Source organism: Sander vitreus, chromosome 9 (genome assembly GCF_031162955.1).
Source record: "Sander vitreus isolate 19-12246 chromosome 9, sanVit1, whole genome shotgun sequence".
Classification (NCBI taxonomy): Eukaryota; Metazoa; Chordata; class Actinopteri; order Perciformes; family Percidae; genus Sander; species Sander vitreus.
In genome coordinates, this window is record NC_135863.1 from 33,362,224 (window position 1) to 33,383,392 (window position 21,169).

Genomic DNA, 21,169 nt, shown 5'->3' on the forward strand with positions numbered 1-21,169 from the left:
AGGTTGGTGTTCGCCCCTCAACGACGACGAGACAGAGAGAGAGCTGGAAACCATGTAAACTCTTTCTACAAGCCTCCCTGTGCTGGTTTTGAGTGATTATTGTGAATGCTCTGATTAAGAAATGTCAAAAAATAATGCTATTTGTGGCGAAGTTTTAGCACCTTCAGCTGTTTTTGTTGAATGTGCTCCAGGCACTGTGGATTTTTGATGTGTTCCAAGGCTTTTTCTCTCCCCCTGACCTGCCAGAACCAATACAGCACCCGTTCTGTGTCCTGGGATCTCCTGATTTATAAATTAAGCACTGAATATAGCACATGAAAAGCACCAAACTCAAAATATGTTACAGGCCCGTAGACAGGGAGTGAAGTATTTGAACCTCATAATTAAATCCAAAATTAGGGAAAAACTACAAAAAGGTCTACTTTTTGAAAAAAGAACCCCCCGTTTCACAAGGCTAGCTATGGCCCTGTGTTATATTGTTTTTTATTCCACAACCATCTTGTGACCCCCAGAAATGATCTCACGTATATAATAATACTTATATATTTTACTTAAGGCAATACCACTTTGTACCACCCTCAACCTTACACCGTCAGACACCGCCTACCAAGAGCCTGGGTCTGTCTCAGGTTTCTTCCTAAAGGGAGTTTTTCCTCACCACTGTCGCATTTACGCACTTATGCATGCTATTGGGGGAATGACTGGAATTGTTGGGTCTCTGTAAATTATAGAGTGTGGTCTAGACCTACTCTATCTGTAAAGTGTCCTAAGATAACTTTTGTTATGATTTGATACTATAGATAAAATTGAATTGAATTGTAAAAATAGTTACAAGCAAAAGTCAAAAGTGTGATGAGGGGTGGACGAGTCAAAAGGTTTAGGTCCCACTACACTGTTCTAGACAAACTGTGTGGAGGTACTTATTTTAACTCAACAATGTGTCTGTTTTTTAATCAAATGTGAAATAAATAATCTAAAATATAAGAAGAAAAGTGTCACTGACATTATATTAAAGTGTCCTTACAGTGACTCCCAGTGTCCACGTGGATTACTGCAGCCATAGTGTCAAATGTATGCACTCAGAGACAAAAGGGGGTTCATTGGTGTTGTACATGATGTCCTTCCATTCAACATGACATACTTATTTGGAATCTCTCTAATACAATCATAGAGCTAATCTTAGCCCACATATATTCATAATAAATATGAAAAGTAGCTTGACAGCTTTCAGGAACATGCTCTTAAATTCCTATAAATGTACTCAGTTATTGTAAGAATATGATTATTTTTCCTCTTTACCTTCTGAATTACTTTCCATCTGTATTGCCACGTAAAGCCCCTGTATCCGTGACCCAAAGGGCTGATAGGTACAGAAACTAAGTGTAAAGCTCTATGTCAGGCTCCAATGCTGACAGCATAACAAACACCATGAGAGCAATGCACATAGATTAGATCATGCATAATTTACATGGCCCTATTGCAGAATGAGATGGCAGGGTTTCGCTTACCTGCTATATATATATGGCAGGTTTTACTAATGGTTTATGAATAAAAGGATTTACAGCTTATGGATGGTGCCTTGGCCTTGGGCGACACTTTGACTTCTGCTACATATGTATGTATCTTTGCAGAGACGTTTAAATTCAGGTATGCTACTCTGATTTTGCATAACCAATGGAGTAATACCTTTAGGATTTACTGTATTTTTTTTTTATTTTATATTTAATACTAGGTCTACAAAACAAAATGTCGAAAAAATACAATCCTACAATAGCAAACGTTTGTTTCTGTGTGAATTACTGCTAGACATGCGCACAGGCAACTATTGTTAGTAGTACTACTTAAGTATAATTTTGAGATGTATGTGTATTTATGTTTGCCTGAGTATTTCCATTGTATGCTACTAAACCTACTGTAGGCTACTTGACTTTTTTTACTCCACTACATTTGTTTTATTATATATATATATATATATATATATATATATATATATATATATTTATATATATATATATATATATATTTATATATATATATATATTTATATATATATATATATATATATATATATATTTATATATATATTGGGGGCGGAGAGAGTAAACTCTGCCATATTATATTTTAAGGGGAATATTCATTTCTGTAGGTCTTGGAGGTGGGAGGGTGCGGTGGGGGGCATGATGTTTGACAGGCTCGCGCTGCATGTCGGGATACATCGCGCTCTTGTTTACAAGATGGTAGGAGAGAGTATCTTGCTCTGATTTACAAACAGAAAGTATTAACCTACGACAAGCTAACGTTGTCATTGTTTAGCCTTGTACAGACTACGTGTCGCTGCACAAATTCAAGCTATTTGAATCGGAGCGACGTGAAGTGGATGTGGCTGAAACAGCAGCTCTCAGGCTGACAGAGGAGACTTTTTTGCACTGTCACTGACAGACCTACAGACAGGACTATAAGGTTAGCCAAATCACAGGTTAGTACCAACAGTTGGCCGAGACGTGACACTGAATTTAACATTGTTTTATGTTGTGTTCACTTCCTTAGCTTGTTTATTCATTTGATAATAAGATAGCTAGAGGCAGAAAAAACAGGACGCTCTAACCAATAAAAACCAGTTCTGTGTGACAGCTAGCCATAGTCAGCTGTCAGGCTTGTGCAATATCACGTTCGTGGTGAAATGTGGCTACTAACTAATACATGTCACTCAAAAACAGGCTTAACGTTAATGCATTGGTAAATAAGACGTTATTGACTTAGTCAGTGTTTCGAATGGTACGGTGGCCGGAAGGTGTCATAGAGAGAGAAAACATTGGAAAAACAAAAATACTCAGTCAATAAATCAGCTGGCTGACGGGCATAGAAGAGAGAAAGCTATGCAGCATGTGTTCTTATTCTATTGACCTGTAAACGGTTGGGGTTTTTTTTGCACATGATGTTCATCATATTATTCATATTTCAAAATAATAGCCACAGTCAACATGTTTCATTTCACTGATTAGTGGAACAAGTTTGAAGTGCTTAAATATGCCCATTCTTAATTTTGAGGCATTATCATTCCTATACCGTGTGCAGGTTACAGGTTTTTAATGATAAATAACAAATAAGCTGATTATTCAGTAATATGCGCACATGTCAAAGTCTGTAAGATTAACACTTTACTGACTTTAGACTACAGAAACATTGTATAGCAAAGTGAAAAATGGCTGATGTTCAGACATCCTGTGTGCAGAGTCAGCAGTTACACCTGCTGTATATCTTTCATGAAGGAGTGGCTTTGGGACTTTGTTTGGGCGGCAAGGGCCAGAGTTTAAAAGCAGCTGTATAATGCCAAAAACAATATAAAATCAAGAGTGCACAAACTATTAAATCAAGAGCATAACGTTTTCTGGCTCCATGGTAGGTTTTTAGTAGGTGGCTAAATATTCAACAGCACAACATGACCTCCACATCTTGGTCACAATTCTTTACACACTTTAATTTAGGGGTTAACATGTTGGCTCATGTTGTTGTAAATAAAGAAACAAAAATGTCAGCTGTATCATTATCAGATTTTTTTTAATTCTCAAAAAGTGATATCAGTATCAGCCTCAGAAATCTGGTGTCAGTCGGGGTAAACGAGAAACATGCCCATTTTCCAGTAAAGATGAATAGGGACTAGAGAAAACTGTTCTAAAAATGTCTTAGTCAACTGATTGGTTATAAAATAATCTTGGTCAACTCATTGTCTCATTGTATTTACTACAGGCTAAGTAAAAGTTGACATAATCGCTGAACTTTTCTTTCAGAGGACTGTCCATTGGCTCTGCAGACGTGTACCTGAATCCAGCCGAATGTAAGTCACTCTATTTGGATGCACTCAACAAGTAGCTAATGTAGCTAATATACATGCAATTAGTTAGTCTAATATTTCCATCTGAAGAGTTGAACCCTTTGATGTTATTCACCTGTGATTCCCATCTCTGTCATTATGTCGTAGCCTTTTAAAACAAGAACATGTGTAAATGTGCCTGTTCATTCCGCCAACTAATCTTTTTTATTATTTGCGTTTCAAGAATCTGTTAATGCTTTTTTTTCTAACCACAGATGACTTTGAACCATCAGTCTGACTGCCTGTTTAAATGTCTCACGCAGGAACAGAGCGACTGCAAAGCATCTAATTGAGCGCTACTTTCGGCAGTTAACTGACGGCTGTGGAAATGGCGACTGCACGAATGAGTTTTGTGCATCATGCTGTGACTTCCAACCTTTGGATAACAATTCAGCGGCTGCCAAAGCACTCGAGCTGTTTAAGATTAATGCCAAACTCTGTAACCCTCACCCTTCCAAGAAAGACTCTGATACCCCTCAAGTGGACTGTGCGGACCACTGTCCCACCAGGGAGAACTTCTCAGGTACTGGAAGACTGACTCAGAATCTCATGGACACTAGCTGTTTTCGAAACCGTTCCCTCATTCACTCACTAGTCTTGCATTGCGTGACCTTTCTCCACAGCGCTGCGTAGGAGGGTCTGGCTAGTCCACACAGCATTCCAGGTTTGGGAGAAAAACGTGCTCTGGTTAATTAGCATTTATTTAAACCAGTCACAATCGTCTTGGGCGGCGCTAAGCGCTGGACGGAGCCACGGTGCCTCTGTTAAATAGTCTCAGGAAGGAACTTGTTTTGGTGGAACGTGTACGTTCAAAAGTAGTTTTTAGTTGTGCAACAGAAAACTCAGATTGGACAGATAGTCTAGCTAGCTGTCTGGATTTACCCTGCAGAGATCTGAGGAGCAGTTCACCATAGTCTTCACAAATCCACCAGAGGTTAGAACGCCAACATAAAGGAGGCAGAAGGTCACGGACATCCGGCCGAAATGAGGGACATCCGGCAGAATTTCCGGCGGCACCTGAACAATCCCAGAAATGAAACGTCGTCGATAAAGACTACTCACTCACTATTCTCTATATAGCAGAGGTCTTTACAGTTTTTTAGGGCAAGGACCCATAACCTGAAAGAGGGACGAGCAGGGACCCCCTACTACATATATTGTATACAATAGAGATGCATAATAAACTGGGCCTTCAATAACGTGTAGGGTGGCCTATACACATACCTTTTTATGTTGCCCTACAACATATAACATATTGTTTACATATTCATATATCATATTTTAATGTCAAACATACATGTGGAAGTCACAGTGAACCCTTAAGCTTAACTGTATGTTTGGATGGCTACCCTGCCTATAGGCCAGTAAGTCTATCAGCAATGTTATTGTTTTTTACGAATAGGCCAATTTATCTTTGCTAATATATTGGATTCATGTTAATGTATATTGTTTAGACATATTTAAATTTTTTTGGGGGGAAAAACATTCACAAAAGTATTAAACAATAATTTGGCGGCCCCCCTGCAGTGACTCTGAGGACCCCCTGTTGAAGATCTCTGTTATATAGTGTGTATTAAACAGTGAACTATATAGGGAGCGACCAAACGAGATTTGGGACACTACACTGAACATTTCTAAACATTGTTGCATCAGTATAGATCCGCCGGATATTTGTGTGATGGAAGCGGGCACGCCCAGCATCATGTAAACAAACATGAAACAAAAATACTTGTAATACGTCCCTGAAACAAACTGAGCACTCAGGAGAATAGTAAAAGTTTGGATTGCATGGATTACATTTCCAATGTTAAACTGCTCCATTTCCCCTTTTCAGTTTTCAGTTTTTTTTCCTTCTGCTTCTTCTTCTCCTCCGGGAAAACACGACCGAGTTGCATTGTGGTATACAGGAGTAAAATGTACAGTACATCGTATGTACGCTCAAATTAGCTGTGCATTGTGGGTATTTTGTAGTGGACTATGAATGAGTGAATGAAATTAACCACTGAGAATTCAAACAGCACTACACAATGGCAAACACTATATAGTGCACCATTTCCGCAACAGGGAACGGTTTTAAACACAGCTACTGACTTTAAATCAGTTCACTTGTGTTAATTCAATTGTCTTTTTACTGTTTTGGTCCAGATGTTCATTACCTCACAGAGAACACAGTATCTATGATCCTGAGTTTCTGTGAGGAGGAAGGGGACTACTCGGCTCTCAATCGCATCATCGGCAGGATTTTCTCCAGTGCAGATGCCTTGGTGCAGAGTTTCAGAAAGGATGAACCCAACCCTACTGGAAACCGGGACTCTCTTGAACCAACGGATGCGGACAAGCATGCGAAGCAGAGTGAGCAACCCGCGGAGAAGATGGGTGCTTCCTCTGCCACTGCTTTACCAGACGAGGGTCTCAACGAAATGTTCGACCCTTGCGAGGTCACGGTGGACATCGGCGCCGTGCGGAGAGTCTATGACAAATTTCTAAGCCTGGACCAGGTAGAGGCTGCTCTTGTAAACGCACTTGTTTACCTCACTCCAAACGTGGAACTTGACCTGGAATACCTTGACGTGTACGAAACAAACCCAGATTATCTGAACATCTTCATCATCGTGCTGGAGAACCGGAACCTTCACAGCCCCGAGTACCTGGAAGTGGCGTTGCCGCAGTTCTGCAAAGCCATGTGCAAGTTGCCAGTGAGCGCGCTCGCCAGGCTGTCAAAGCTCTGGTCCGTGTACGGTCTCCCGCACATCCGCCGTATGATGGAGACCTTCCAGCAGCTCATCACTTTCACAGTCGTCAGCAATGAATATGACAGCGAAAATCTGGTAAACGATGACCAGACCGTGGTGGCTGCGACACAGTGTTTGAAAGTTGCGTTCTACGCAAATATCCTTGGCGGAGAATTGAACGTGGAGCACAACGAGGACGAAGAGGAAGACCCCGAGTCCGATGAGCTTACCCTGCATGAGCTGCTGGGCGAGGAGCGGCTCTATAAGAAGGGTCCTCGGGTCGATCCTCTGGAGAAAGAACTGGGCGTCAGACCCGTGGACAGCATCAAACCCCTCATCCCTTTCGAGGAATTTGTTAACGAGTCGCTGAACGAAGTGGTGGAGATGGACAAGGATTTCACCTTCTTCAAGGTAAACGCCGAAACCAAGTTTTCTTTCCAGAGCTGCCCGTTCATCCTCAATGTCATCACCAAGAACCAAGGGCTGTACTATGACAACAGGATCCGAATGTATAGCGAGCGGCGCCTCACGGCCCTCTACAGCATGGTGCAGGGCCAGCAGCCCAACCCCTATCTCAAGCTCAAAGTACGCCGAGATCACATCATCGACGACGCCCTCGTCAGAGTGAGTCACAGCACCATATGTTACTGATGGGTTTCCGTGGGGTCTTAAAAAGTCTAAAAAAAATCTAAAATTTCAAAATCTAAACGTTTGGGCTATTATGCATTTTTTCCCATCTTTTTAGTGTGTTATATAGTTTTTTGTGTATGTAATAGATGTAGTATTAAGTATTAAAAAAAAACCAATGAATTTGTCAATGAATTCAACCTCCGCTTTGTGTTGCAGTTGGAGATGATCTCCATGGAGAACCCGTCCGACCTGAAGAAGCAGCTGTTTGTTGAGTTTGAGGGGGAGCAAGGTGTAGACGAGGGAGGGGTTTCAAAGGAGTTCTTTCAGTTGGTCTTGGAGGAAATTTTCAATCCTGACATAGGTGAGACATGAAATCACAATGTATCAGTTTTTACATTTGCTTCCCAGGTATCCCTGTTTTATTTCAGATAATCAGAGCTCAACATTTAAGGAAATACACTTATTTCAGATTCAGATAGTTTGTCATTCAAGCATGTTAAAACATGAAGGAACAAAATCTGTTCAATACATCTATTCTGTACAATAAATAACATTTGCAGTCAAGGGGGTGCCTTCTGGGGCTCCAGCCCCGAATGTTTTCTCAAAAGCCCCGAATCTTTTAGGTTTTTAAAATAACTTCCACTTTGTGTCATTTCCTCTCAGTCTCTCAGACTGGACCGGCAAATTAATGGAGCAAAAGTTCTATTACCGGGGAAATATCGTCATTCATTCTGTGAACTCTACTAAAAATAGGTTTCAAGATTAGTAATGCTGTTTACACCAAATTCATACTAAAATAGATACACAAGAATTTTTGGGGGATTTCAGGATCAGGAAAAATTTCAGGAGTGAAAATGAGTCATCCTAAACATTTGTTGTGTTCTGGTTTCAGAATGATGAAGACAGTTGGAGAATAATTAGATACAGGATAGGATGTAGGCTCTAGAGGATGATTCTTTTTCTTGGTAACTATCAGGTTTTTCCCAAATGAAAGATTTTTAGGCATTCTATTATCAAATGGCTTTTTAAAAATGGTGCACATAGCTGCCGTAAATGGACATTTCCAATGTTAAACTGCTCCATTTCCCCTTTTCAGTTTTCAGTTTTTTTTTCCTTCTGCTTCTTCTTCTCCTCCGGGAAAACACGACCGAGTTGCATTGTGGTATACAGGAGTAAAATGTACAGTACATCGTATGTACGCTCAAATTAGCTGTGCATTGTGGGTATTTTGTAGTGGACTATGAATGAGTGAATGAAATTAACCACTGAGAATTCAAACAGCACTACACAATGGCAAACACTATATAGTGCACCATTTCCGCAACAGGGAACGGTTTTAAACACAGCTACTGACTTTTAAATCAGTTCACTTGTGTTAATTCAATTGTCTTTTTTACTGTTTTGGTCCAGATGTTCATTACCTCACAGAGAACACAGTATCTATGATCCTGAGTTTCTGTGAGGAGGAAGGGGACTACTCGGCTCTCAATCGCATCATCGGCAGGATTTTCTCCAGTGCAGATGCCTTGGTGCAGAGTTTCAGAAAGGATGAACCCAACCCTACTGGAAACCGGGACTCTCTTGAACCAACGGATGCGGACAAGCATGCGAAGCAGAGTGAGCAACCCGCGGAGAAGATGGGTGCTTCCTCTGCCACTGCTTTACCAGACGAGGGTCTCAACGAAATGTTCGACCCTTGCGAGGTCACGGTGGACATCGGCGCCGTGCGGAGAGTCTATGACAAATTTCTAAGCCTGGACCAGGTAGAGGCTGCTCTTGTAAACGCACTTGTTTACCTCACTCCAAACGTGGAACTTGACCTGGAATACCTTGACGTGTACGAAACAAACCCAGATTATCTGAACATCTTCATCATCGTGCTGGAGAACCGGAACCTTCACAGCCCCGAGTACCTGGAAGTGGCGTTGCCGCAGTTCTGCAAAGCCATGTGCAAGTTGCCAGTGAGCGCGCTCGCCAGGCTGTCAAAGCTCTGGTCCGTGTACGGTCTCCCGCACATCCGCCGTATGATGGAGACCTTCCAGCAGCTCATCACTTTCACAGTCGTCAGCAATGAATATGACAGCGAAAAATCTGGTAAACGATGACCAGACCGTGGTGGCTGCGACACAGTGTTTGAAAGTTGCGTTCTACGCAAATATCCTTGGCGGAGAGTGAGCGTGGAGCACAACGAGGACGAAGAGGAAGACCCCGAGTCCGATGAGCTTACCCTGCATGAGCTGCTGGGCGAGGAGCGGCTCTATAAGAAGGGTCCTCGGGTCGATCCTCTGGAGAAAGAACTGGGCGTCAGACCCGTGGACAGCATCAAACCCCTCATCCCTTTCGAGGAATTTGTTAACGAGTCGCTGAACGAAGTGGTGGAGATGGACAAGGATTTCACCTTCTTCAAGGTAAACGCCGAAACCAAGTTTTCTTTCCAGAGCTGCCCGTTCATCCTCAATGTCATCACCAAGAACCAAGGGCTGTACTATGACAACAGGATCCGAATGTATAGCGAGCGGCGCCTCACGGCCCTCTACAGCATGGTGCAGGGCCAGCAGCCCAACCCCTATCTCAAGCTCAAAGTACGCCGAGATCACATCATCGACGACGCCCTCGTCAGAGTGAGTCACAGCACCATATGTTATGTTGATGGGTTTCCGTGGGGTCTTAAAAAGTCTAAAAAAATCTAAAATTTCAAAATCTAAACGTTTGGGCTATTATGCATTTTTCCCATCTTTTAGTGTGTTATATAGTTTTTTGTGTATGTAATAGATGTAGTATTAAGTATTAAAAAAAAACCAATGAATTTGTCAATGAATTCAACCTCCGCTTTGTGTTGCAGTTGGAGATGATCTCCATGGAGAACCCGTCCGACCTGAAGAAGCAGCTGTTTGTTGAGTTTGAGGGGGAGCAAGGTGTAGACGAGGGAGGGGTTTCAAAGGAGTTCTTTCAGTTGGTCTTGGAGGAAATTTTCAATCCTGACATAGGTGAGACATGAAATCACAATGTATCAGTTTTTACATTTGCTTCCCAGGTATCCCTGTTTTATTTCAGATAATCAGAGCTCAACATTTAAGGAAATACACTTATTTCAGATTCAGATAGTTTGTCATTCAAGCATGTTAAAACATGAAGGAACAAAATCTGTTCAATACATCTATTCTGTACAATAAATAACATTTGCAGTCAGGGGGTGCCTTCTGGGGCTCCAGCCCGAATGTTTTCTCAAAAGCCCCGAATCTTTTAGGTTTTTAAAATAACTTCCACTTTGTGTCATTTCCTCTCAGTCTCTCAGACTGGACCGGCAAATTAATGGAGCAAAAGTTCTATTACCGGGGAAATATCGTCATTCATTCTGTGAACTCTACTAAAAATAGGTTTCAAGATTAGTAATGCTGTTTACACCAAATTCATACTAAAATAGATACACAAGAATTTTTGGGGGATTTCAGGATCAGGAAAAATTTCAGGAGTGAAAATGAGTCATCCTAAACATTTGTTGTGTTCTGGTTTCAGAATGATGAAGACAGTTGGAGAATAATTAGATACAGGATAGGATGTAGGCTCTAGAGGATGATTCTTTTTCTTGGTAACTATCAGGTTTTTCCCAAATGAAAGATTTTTAGGCATTCTATTATCAAATGGCTTTTAAAAATGGTGCACATAGCTGCCGTAAATGGAGCATGACCCTGGGAGGTTTGGGCTGAGCCCCGAAGGTTTACATCTGGCTTTGCCCCTTTTTGCAATGCCTTAGCTAAAATAGACCCTTAAAATAATAAATAAAAATCTAAAACCTATTAGGGCTGTAACTAACAATTATTTCCATTGACGATTAATCTGTTGATTATTTTCTCAATTAATGGATAAGTTGTTTGGTCTATAAAATGTTAGAAAATGGTGAAAAATGTCGATCAGTGTTTCCCAACGCTTAAGATGATGATGAGATATTCCGTCATATAGGAGTGAAGAAACTAGGAAATATTCACATTTAAGAAGCTGGAATTGGAGAATCTTTCTTTCTTAAAATGTACTTAAACCGATTAATCGATTGCCGGGTGGGTGGGATCCTTCGTGATACATGACTCTCTGCATCTGCACCTGCTAAAGCTATTTGCTTTATGGCCAAGAGTTAGATGAGAAGATTAATACCACTCTCATATCTGGCGCATTCTCATCACACAAAGTAACAATGGACATGCACAAATTATGGAGAGGGCCAGGGACAACAGATGAAAATTAGCCTGTTGATCTAACTCCGGCTCATTTACAGTTACTTTGCTGTTGATTAATGAGCACTGTCCCTGTCACATAAACAAATAAATGAAATGAAATGTCATCGTTTCCCAAATGCTCCGTTTTACATGTCCACATGGATACAAAGTAACCAAATTTTTGAAAAATCTGTACAGTAACAAAAACTATTTCTGTATGTATTTATTTTTTACTTTATGTGTTTCTCTCTCTCTCTGTTTGACTTCCTGAACAGGAATGTTCAGCTACGACGACGACACCAAACTGTTTTGGTTTAATTCGTCCTCACTGGAGAATGAAGCGCAGTACACCCTGGTTGGACTCGTCCTGGGGCTCGCCATTTACAACAACTGCATCCTGGACGTACATTTCCCTATGGTCGTCTACAGGAAACTCATGGGCAAGAAAGGGACCTACTTGGACCTGTCAGACTCCCATCCAGTACAGTAACTTTCTCCAACGTTAATATGCACTGAAAGACAATACATCAGTTCTGTATTTCTAAATATGTTTTAGAGACATCTTCTATTGCTGAAGATGTGTATGATATTGTAATTTTACTGGTTAATTAAAAATGAATGACGCTGCAGTTTTTAGAGTTACTGAAAAGAAACCACAAGCATAACGCAAGTTCTTTATTTTTTAAACTGTAGTACTTAAGGAAAAATTCAGCATTTTGGGAAACATACTTATTTGCTTTCTTGTTGAGAGTTAGATGAGAAGTTAATCTACCATGTCACTCTCATGTCTTTACAGTAAATTTGAAGCTAAAGTCTGAAAACCGTTAGCTTAGCTTAGCATGAAGACTGGAAGCAGGGCAAAACGGCAAGCTTGGCTCTTGTCATCACGTGATGTTGTCAGGCAACTGATGGAGAGTCTAGGAAGACAAGTCCAACAACAATTAGTTTTTACTCTTTGGTTTTTGTGTGCATTACGGGGCATTCACACCAAAAAAGCAATTCGCCGATTTGCCGCAATGAAATGAAAATGAAATGAAATGTCAATGAAACAGCCCATTTGTGTGACATCCTCTTGTGTTCTTAAACCTCCCAACAAAGCACAGGTAGACTTTATATTTCAGCGAGACATAATGAGTGCTTTGTTGTTGCAGGAAACATTTTTACCCTCATAGTGTTTTAAAACTTTCTTGTGGCAGCGATAGAGGCAGTGATGTTTCCTGTTTACTGTACGAGATTCTCACACCGCCTCAAACCATAGTTTAAAACGCACCGACAAGTCTGATCGCCGGTTACATGATTGGCCACCGCAGTGTGACGTGGGGTTTCTCCAAAAGTTGAGTCGGTCTCAACTTTTCGCCGCAGGCCCGCTGCATTTTTTTGAGTGTCCCCTCTGCGGCAACCCCCCTGCCCTAGCCTAAACACACTACCCCCATTCAAAATGAATGAAAAGACCTGCGTTTTTGCGACCCTGAACAGACGAGATATAACATGTTGTTAAGCTTTAGTGCAAATAGGTGGATTTTGTTGCTTTTAGGTAGAGCCAGGCTAGCTGTTTCCCCCTGTTCCCAGTCTGTATGCTAAGCCAAGATACAGTGGTGAAAAAAATGCCCCTCTTCCTTATTTCCTGTTCTTTGCATGTGTTTGTCACACTTAAGTGTTTCGGAACATCAAACCAATTTAAACAATAGTCAAGGACAACACAAGTAAACACAAAATGCAATTTGTAAATGAAGGTGCTATCATTAAAGGTGAAAAAATCCAAACCATCATGGCCTCTGTGTGGAAAAGTGATTGCCCCCTAAACCTAATAACTGGTTGGGCTACCCTTAGCAGCAACAACTGCAACCAAGCTGCCATGATAACGTGCAATGAGGCTTTTACAGCGTCCTGGAGGAATTTTGGCCCACCTATCTTTGCAGAATTGTCCTAATTCAGTTACATTAGAGGGTTTTCGAGCATGAACGGCCTTTAAGGTCATACCACAACATCTCAATAGGATTCAGGTCAGGACTTTTGGCTAGGCCACTCCAAAGTCTTCATTTAGTTTTTCTTCAGCCATTCGCAGGGAATTTGCTGGTGTGTTTAGGATCATTGTCCTGCTGCAGAACCCAAGTTCGCTTCAGCTTGAGTACACGAACAGATGGTCGGACATCTCCTTCAGGATCTTTGGTAGACAGCAGAATTCATAGTTCCTTTTATCACGGCAAGTCTTCCAGGTCCTGAAGCAGCAAACAGCCCCAGACCATCACACTACCACCACCATATTTTACAGTTGGTATAATGTTCTTTATGAAAATATGTTCCTTCTACGCCAGATATACTTACACCTTCCAAAGAGTTCCTAATTTCTTTTGTCTCATCTGGTCCACAGAATGCTTGGTCCAAAAAAGTCTTGGGATCACTGGAAAGATGTGTTCTGGAGAAATTGGAGACAAGCTTTGATGTTCTTTTGCTCAGCAGGTTTTCTGGAACTCTGCCATGCAGGGCCATTTTTTGGCCAGTCTTTTCCTGATGGTGGAGGCATGAACGCTGACCTTAACTGAGGCAAGTGAGGCCTGGGTAGTTCTTTGACGTTGTTGTGGGGTCTTGTGACCTCTTGATGAGTCGTCGCTGCGCCCTTGGGGTACTTTGGGCGGCCGGCCACCCTGGGAAGGTTCAACACACCCATGCTCCGCCTTATTTGTGGATAATGGCTCTCACTGTGGTTCGCTGATTCCAAAGCTTGGAAATGGCTTTATAACCCTTCAGACTGAGGATCTCACTACTTTCTTCTCAATTGTTCCTGAATTTCTTTGGGTCTCGGCATGATGTGTAGCTTTTAAGGATCTTCTGGTGGACCTTACTGTGTCAAGCAGCTCCTATTTAAGCATGCCTGATTGTGAACAGGTGTGGCAATAATCAGCCTGGGTGTGGCTAGAGAAATTGAACTCAGGTGTGACAACCACAGTTATAGTATGTTTTAACAAGGGGGGCAATCACTTTTTCACACACAGGGCCATGATGGTTTGGATTTTTTTCTCCTTTAATAATAAACACCTTCATTTACAAATTGCATTTTGTGTTTACTTGTGTTGTCCTGACTTTTGTTTAAATTGGTTTGATGTTCAAATTACTGGTGTGACAAACATGCAAAGGAACAGGAAATGAGGAAGGGGGTAAACACTTTTCACACCACTGTAACTATCATCTGGCTGTAGCTTCATATTTAACAGACAGACATGAGAGTGGCATCAATCTTCTCAACTAACTCCTGACAGGAAAGCGTGGAATCATATTTCCCAAAATCTCAAAACAATTTCTCTAACAGCAGATGTTTCTTCCTTTCTTCTTGCAGGCTCTCTACCAGAGTCTGAAGGAGTTGCTTCAATATAGCGGCAATGTAGAGGAAGACATGATGCTCACCTACCAGATATCACACACAGACCTTTTTGGAAACCCGATCTTATATGACTTGAAGGAGCAGGGAGTCCAGATCCCTGTTACCAAGGAGAATAGACAGGTGAAATGTCTGCATGTTTAAACCACAACAGTGCTCCGTCTCTAAACCATGCTTATGTTCATTTACATTAACTGTAACTATTATTTTTTATAGCACCTTTCAGCCCAAAGTGCTTCACAGAACAAAATCACAAAATTAAAACTAAAGATAAAAAAATTTTTTTTTATGTTTATTATAAAATAATGCAATAACATTACTCCAAATTAAAAGGCAGATTAAAAAGATAAGTCTTTAGTTTCCTAATGGTAGTGGAATGACGTAGGTTTGAAGTTAATTAGTGCAGGGCTGCAGCTAACGATCATTTTCGTTGACTATGTTTACATGCACACCAATATTCCACTATTATTCTAAATATGACAATATTCCGAATTCCGGTTGGGTAATCCGAATAATGCCTTTTTCCGAATATATCATTTTCCAATTAAGACTTTTAAAATACGAATAATACCAGAATACGATATTCCGGTATTATTTGTGTTTTAGAGGTATTCTTTGGACATCAATCTGGGTTTTTACTGCAGTTTACAGCCTCTTGCCTGTTTACGGCTTATGGTCAGCTCTGTGCGTTGCTATGGTTGCTGTACACAAACCAACCAGCCAACAGTTTGCAAGGCTGCAGACCCGATAAGGAGAAACACAGCTACTTTTAAACATTATCAAAGACTTGGATCAACAGGTTTTTGGATATGCGCACACATCGCTATGTCGACCTTTTCAAGAAGCTGGTTGAAGGAATGAAAGAGGGACGCTGTGTTCACGCGGTCCAACAAGTCCTCCACCGCTGGGAAACTTTGTATTTTAAAAATCCTATTTTTTTTTCTCACGGCTGCATGTAAAGGTGAATATCAGTGGAATATTCACTTTCATTAGCCATGTAAACAGCTTAGTATATCATCTTTTTCGGAATAATTATGTGCATGTAAACATAGTCACTGTCGATTAATCTGTTGAGTAATTTCAGAAAATGGTAAAAAAGAAATGACGTCCTCAAATGTCTTGTTTTGTCCACATCTCAAAGATATTCAGTTTACTGTCCCAGAGGAGAGAAGAAACTAGAACATATTCACATTTAAGAAGCTGGAATCAGAGAATTTTTTATTTTTCATAAAACTATGACTCAAGCCGAATAATCGATTTTCAAAATAGTTGGCAATTAAGTTAATAGTTGACAACTAATTGAATCATTTTTGCAGCTCTATATTAGACAGGCCCTTGATATCAACTTAAATCTACTTTTCCTCACCAAATTTCCTTAAAAAAGTTAGTACACAATGGCTGTTTCTGTCTGGAGATAATGTCTACCTACATTATTATTAGAATCAATAACTGGCACATATTTTTTGTTCCTCTTTTGATTTAAATGTACATTTCACAAGTGCAGCAATAGAAACTCGATGTATATGAAAGAGCTAAAAATGATGCAACTCAACTGCCAGTTTCATGACATTCTGTAGGTCGTCTTTCCTCTGTGGAGAGAAGGTGTTAACATAACACACATAACACTCTCTCGGTCACATTCGTTTTTACTGCAGTTATGAAAGGAAGTAAATAATGAGCAATTGCTTTGTTGTACTTTGACATGTTTTTTGCTTTTTACATCTCTGTTTGACAGGAGTTTGTGGACATGTATGCTGACTACATACTGAACAAGAGCGTGGAGAGACAATTCAAAGCCTTCAAAAAAGGTTTCCTAATAGTCACAAATGAGTCCCCACTGAAATATTTGTTCAGACCCGAAGAAGTAGAGATGCTTATCTGTGGAAGCAGGGTGAGGAAACAACGCTTCATTTAGATTTGTGTTACTTTATTGCAGCCAGTGATCTATGACTTACAGAGCAATCTTTTGGGATTTCACAGAAACTGGACTTTGAAGCACTTGAAAAGACAACAGAATATGATGGAGGTTATAGCAAAGACAGTCAAATCATCAAGTAAGTCCCATTTACCTTTTGTCCACATACACAGCACACCAGTTAACCCTCGTGTTGTCTTCTTGTCCACCCTGCAACTTTGGGTTTTTCTGGGTCAAACTTTTAAATTAAATTAAAACTCGTTTTTCAACGCATTGGCCAACTTTATCAGTGTTTTTGTAATATTTTTTCACTTTTTTTTCCCAAAATTTTTAAGCTTTTAAACATTTTTTATTACTTTAAAAAAACTTTAATGTTCTTTTATCAATTCAGATAGTAGTAGTAGTAGAAATCAGAAAGTAGTGAACTAATCATTTATTTTACTTGTTAAGAGTAATGGTTGTATGGAACCATCCACCTTATGTTTTTGGACAATTTGGTTGAAAGAAACCCAAATTTCTGATATAGCAACTTTTTGAAAATGGGTCAAATTTGACCCGAGGACACCAGGAGGGATACAGGTTCACCTCTTTTTTTTGTCATATTTGCTCAAACTGTCACTGTATTCTGACGGTACTAAATGAGACATATCTGTGACAATAATGCGTTCCTATGCCTCCTCCTGTTGCTCCTAAAGGCATAAAGAAAACAACCAATCAGAGCAGAGTCTCTAACACTGTGTCATTGACTGCACGAGAACTGTGATCAAACTGTCAAACTAGGCAGCACTGATCAAAGATCGTTACTGACAGAAGAAGTTACTGTTGCTGCATTGCCTATTTCTCTACTCAAATGTTTTCAGAAACCCATTTTAGTGTGTTGTTTAGCTGTAAAAAGCAAAAAAAAAAAAGTTTGCTCCAGTCGGTGGGCGGTGGCTAATTTTGGCTCGACTGTTTTCAACATGGTGGCCAGATTTGATCAGCGCTGCCTAGTTCAACTGATCTGAACTTGCAAATGCCATTAGAAGCACTAGAGGGAGGCAGAGGAACACAGATAATCTGTCTCACGTATTACTGCCAGAATATAGTGATAGAGTTTCAGCAAATATGACAAAATCTATATATAACTTAACTAGGTAACTTTATGAAAATGACCAACTGCAGCTTTAAATCGTAATTTAAAGAAACATGTTTTAAGCAACAGGACACATTAAAAAAAAAATTAAAAAAAATTGATTTTTATCATTGCTGTTTAATGTTGTCTTTTATTTACTGCACACAGAGATTTCTGGGAAACAATTCACTCCTTTGGAGAGGAGCAGAAGAGGTTGTTTCTTCAGTTTACCACCGGCACAGATAGAGCACCAGTTGGCGGGCTCGGCAAATTAAAAATGATCATCGCCAAGAATGGCTCGGACACAGACAGGTACCGCACAGCCAGGTTTTATTTTTGGGAGGTTTTATTTACTATTTTTTAGGCACAATAGACGATCGCATTAAGAACTACAGCGCCATTTTGTTTATTTAGAGGACAGATTTAAACAACATTTTATTGTTGTATTTTATCCTCCAACATACCTAAAAATATACTAGTAACTGACAATGACCCTGCTATTCCACCAGGCGTGTTTGCGCTGCGTTCTGGCTGCACCGTGGTTTTGTCCCGTCGTCCGCCACACGTTGTACCCCACCAGGGCTCCGTTTCAGAAAGCAGGTTTAGTGAAAACTCTGAGTTTGTTAACCCTGAGATGAGGGAAACTCTGGGTTTTCTGTTTCAGAAAGAGAGGTAACTTAACCTCAGAGTCAGTTACTATGGTAACTTAACCTGTGAACCTAACCTGGTCAGGAGCAGGTTTTCTTCTCTCAGTCTCCTCCCTCTCACACTGTGTCAGAGGGAGGAGACTGAGGGAAACTCCAGGTTTCTTCTCTCTCATTTCCTCCTTCATTCATTCATTCAGTCTGTATCAGGCGCATTTTAATGCAGTTTGTTATCTGCATGAATAAACACTTAATAAATAAAACTTTTTGTTAGGCAGATTATAAAACGTTTATTTCTCAAACATGTCATGTCCTTTTGTCGACGATCCCGTTGATGAAGAAGCTGTATTACTTCACAGAGAGTTTACGTTGGGAGATGATATTGAGTCCCGACTAAATGTATTTTCAGTTCCACATTTGTTCCCAGTCCATCAGATATGGAGATACCTCATCGTCCTCATGTCACTAACATCCACCATCGAGGACAGGCTTTAACATCCAAGCAGATTCTTTGTGTCGCATTACATGTTTTGCAAACGTCAGTTTTCTTATTGGTGATGCGGATCAGACTGTAATAGTAAAGCCACTGTAGCCGTCAGAAGAGTGTGACTCGCTCTGAAACGTTTTTTAAACGTTTTTTGTAGTGTTCCCTGGACACAAACCAGTGAGAGCCATTAAAAAGAAATACATGATTATAAATTATAGTTGTGTTAATGATCATGGTGCTGCAGCCTCAGAATGGGATTAGTATAGCTTACTTTTTCGCCCGCAGGATTGCACCTAAATGAAATTATAGTTGTAGGCTAATGCAATTCCATTTCATTTTCACCAGTAATATTATCAGTTAACTGTGATTAAATATGAAATGAATACACTGTTAATGCTAAGCATTGACTCGAGCAGCAATTTTCTCCCACACCACTTCTCTCTCTGCTGCAGCAGCTGCTGCTGTCTTGCTTTTTTTAACCAAATACATGTTCAGACTCGCTGTTTGTGCGCATGAGTATTTCCGCCGACCAGTTTGTTTGTGGTTGTTACCATGGTGAATCGTAGTATCATGGCTCCATTCATGCTGCCTTTTTATTGTGGTGGTGCACGCGCGTGAACCTATTCGGAGTTGATTGAACCAACTCCAAATCAGCTGTTCTGGAACCGAAAACTCAGAGTTTCCATCTCAGGGTTTTTCCATCTCTTTTTTTTTTTCATTTCATCAGTTATGAACAACATGGGTCAAAGATTTGTAGTTTGTAGTTAGTAAATAGTGTAGTGATGTGATACATGATCAGGAGCACACTGTTTATTTAAAAAACATTGACTGGATGCTCTGGGCCTTCCACTAGTGCCCCGCCTGTTGCACGCCCCGCGGTTCAGTTACGTCTTTGTTATTTAATCCTTGCCTGTCAAATGAAAACTAAACAAACAGAAAACTGTCAAAGCAACACGATAAGCTTGTCTCATTTTACATTTGTCCTATTTTTAATGCTCTTACTTTTCATCCTCTCTTTCAGGTTACCAACCTCTCACACCTGCTTTAATGCACTGCTGCTCCCAGAATACTCCTCCAAGGAAAAACTGAAAGAAAGACTTCTCAAGGCCATCACATATGCCAAAGGATTTGGGATGCTGTGACAGATCCACAAAGAAAGTGTTCAGACTGCATTTTAACAATAAAAGGGGAAAGAGGGAAATAACATAAAACAAAATGCTGCAATAACCCTGTGCCTAACCAACCTCTACCCGTCATACTCCACTGTTGGCCTTTCACTCCGAGGCCTAACTTCCTCCAATAGTTTGTTTCATGTACTGTACAATACAGTAGGTTTCCCAAAGAGTTTACAACGGCACTTAAATAATGTATTTCCTTTTGAGTTTCTGGGCAAACGTGAACAATATTTGATTTGTGAAACTGTGAAAGTGCACTTATACACAGGGTTTTAGTGAATGCCAGCACAAGCAGTATATTTATTTGGACTTTTCTCGTGTTTTTCAGTTCTTCGTGATTTAGCAGTATTCAGTTCTAAGGCTCTCTTCCCACAAGTGGGATTGGACTGAGCATAATGGTGCTCCTTGGTAACGATTGGCATTGTATATTAAACTGAAGCATTTTATATTACTGCTAAGCCAAATAGCCTCACTGACAAGTTCATATTTAAACTGTTTCCTGTCAGTGTGAGAGCAAACTCGCCACTAACCTAAAGGTTATTTTGAAGTATTTCTGTGTTGTGCCTCTTGTACTACATATAAAATGAATACTGTGTGTTGTGAAACAGTGAACCTGACCAGATAGTGTGCTTTCGATGGCTTGCAGGGTTTCAGGATGACTGGTCGGTTCAGACTTTCACATCCTGAAAAAAAGTGTTTCTCTTCCCTTGGTTTGTTTGCTATTAGGTGTTTCTGATTGTACATTTTAATGTGCAGTTGCCAAACGTGCAATGCCTATATAAGGAAAAGAGTCACATTAAATGTTTTATTTGGCCAAATATCTCAGGTACATAATGAATGTGCAGATAATGTGAAACTCTTACGTAAAGCAACTATTATGCAAAGAAATTAAAGTGGAAGAAAAATCTATAAACGTTGTCATTAATATGCATTGAAGGAATTTACACTGACAACATATGGTAAAATACTAATGTGAACCAAAATCTTTGAAATTGGTCCAGTATTGAGCAGGCATCC

The 21,169-nt window shown here is 40.3% G+C and overlaps 1 protein-coding gene and 1 pseudogene across 2 annotated transcripts; both read left to right on the forward strand.

The window, feature by feature from the left end:
• Positions 1-2,205: 2,205 nt before the first annotated feature.
• Positions 2,206-8,130, forward strand: LOC144522852 (ubiquitin-protein ligase E3A-like). Its single transcript, XM_078258100.1, has 6 exons — positions 2,206-2,476; positions 3,789-3,835; positions 4,135-4,394; positions 6,017-7,227; positions 7,450-7,594; positions 8,126-8,130. Coding segments are annotated over exons 2-6 (1,623 nt in total). The 5' UTR covers positions 2,206-2,476; positions 3,789-3,833.
• A 490-nt stretch (positions 8,131-8,620) lies between these two features.
• LOC144523892 (ubiquitin-protein ligase E3A-like) lies at positions 8,621-21,065 on the forward strand (annotated as a pseudogene). Its single transcript, XR_013502548.1, has 8 exons — positions 8,621-9,854; positions 10,076-10,220; positions 11,720-11,925; positions 14,779-14,943; positions 16,556-16,711; positions 16,801-16,874; positions 18,015-18,158; positions 19,999-21,065. The product of XR_013502548.1 is annotated as a ubiquitin-protein ligase E3A-like (transcript).
• The last annotated feature ends 104 nt before the right edge of the window (positions 21,066-21,169 follow it).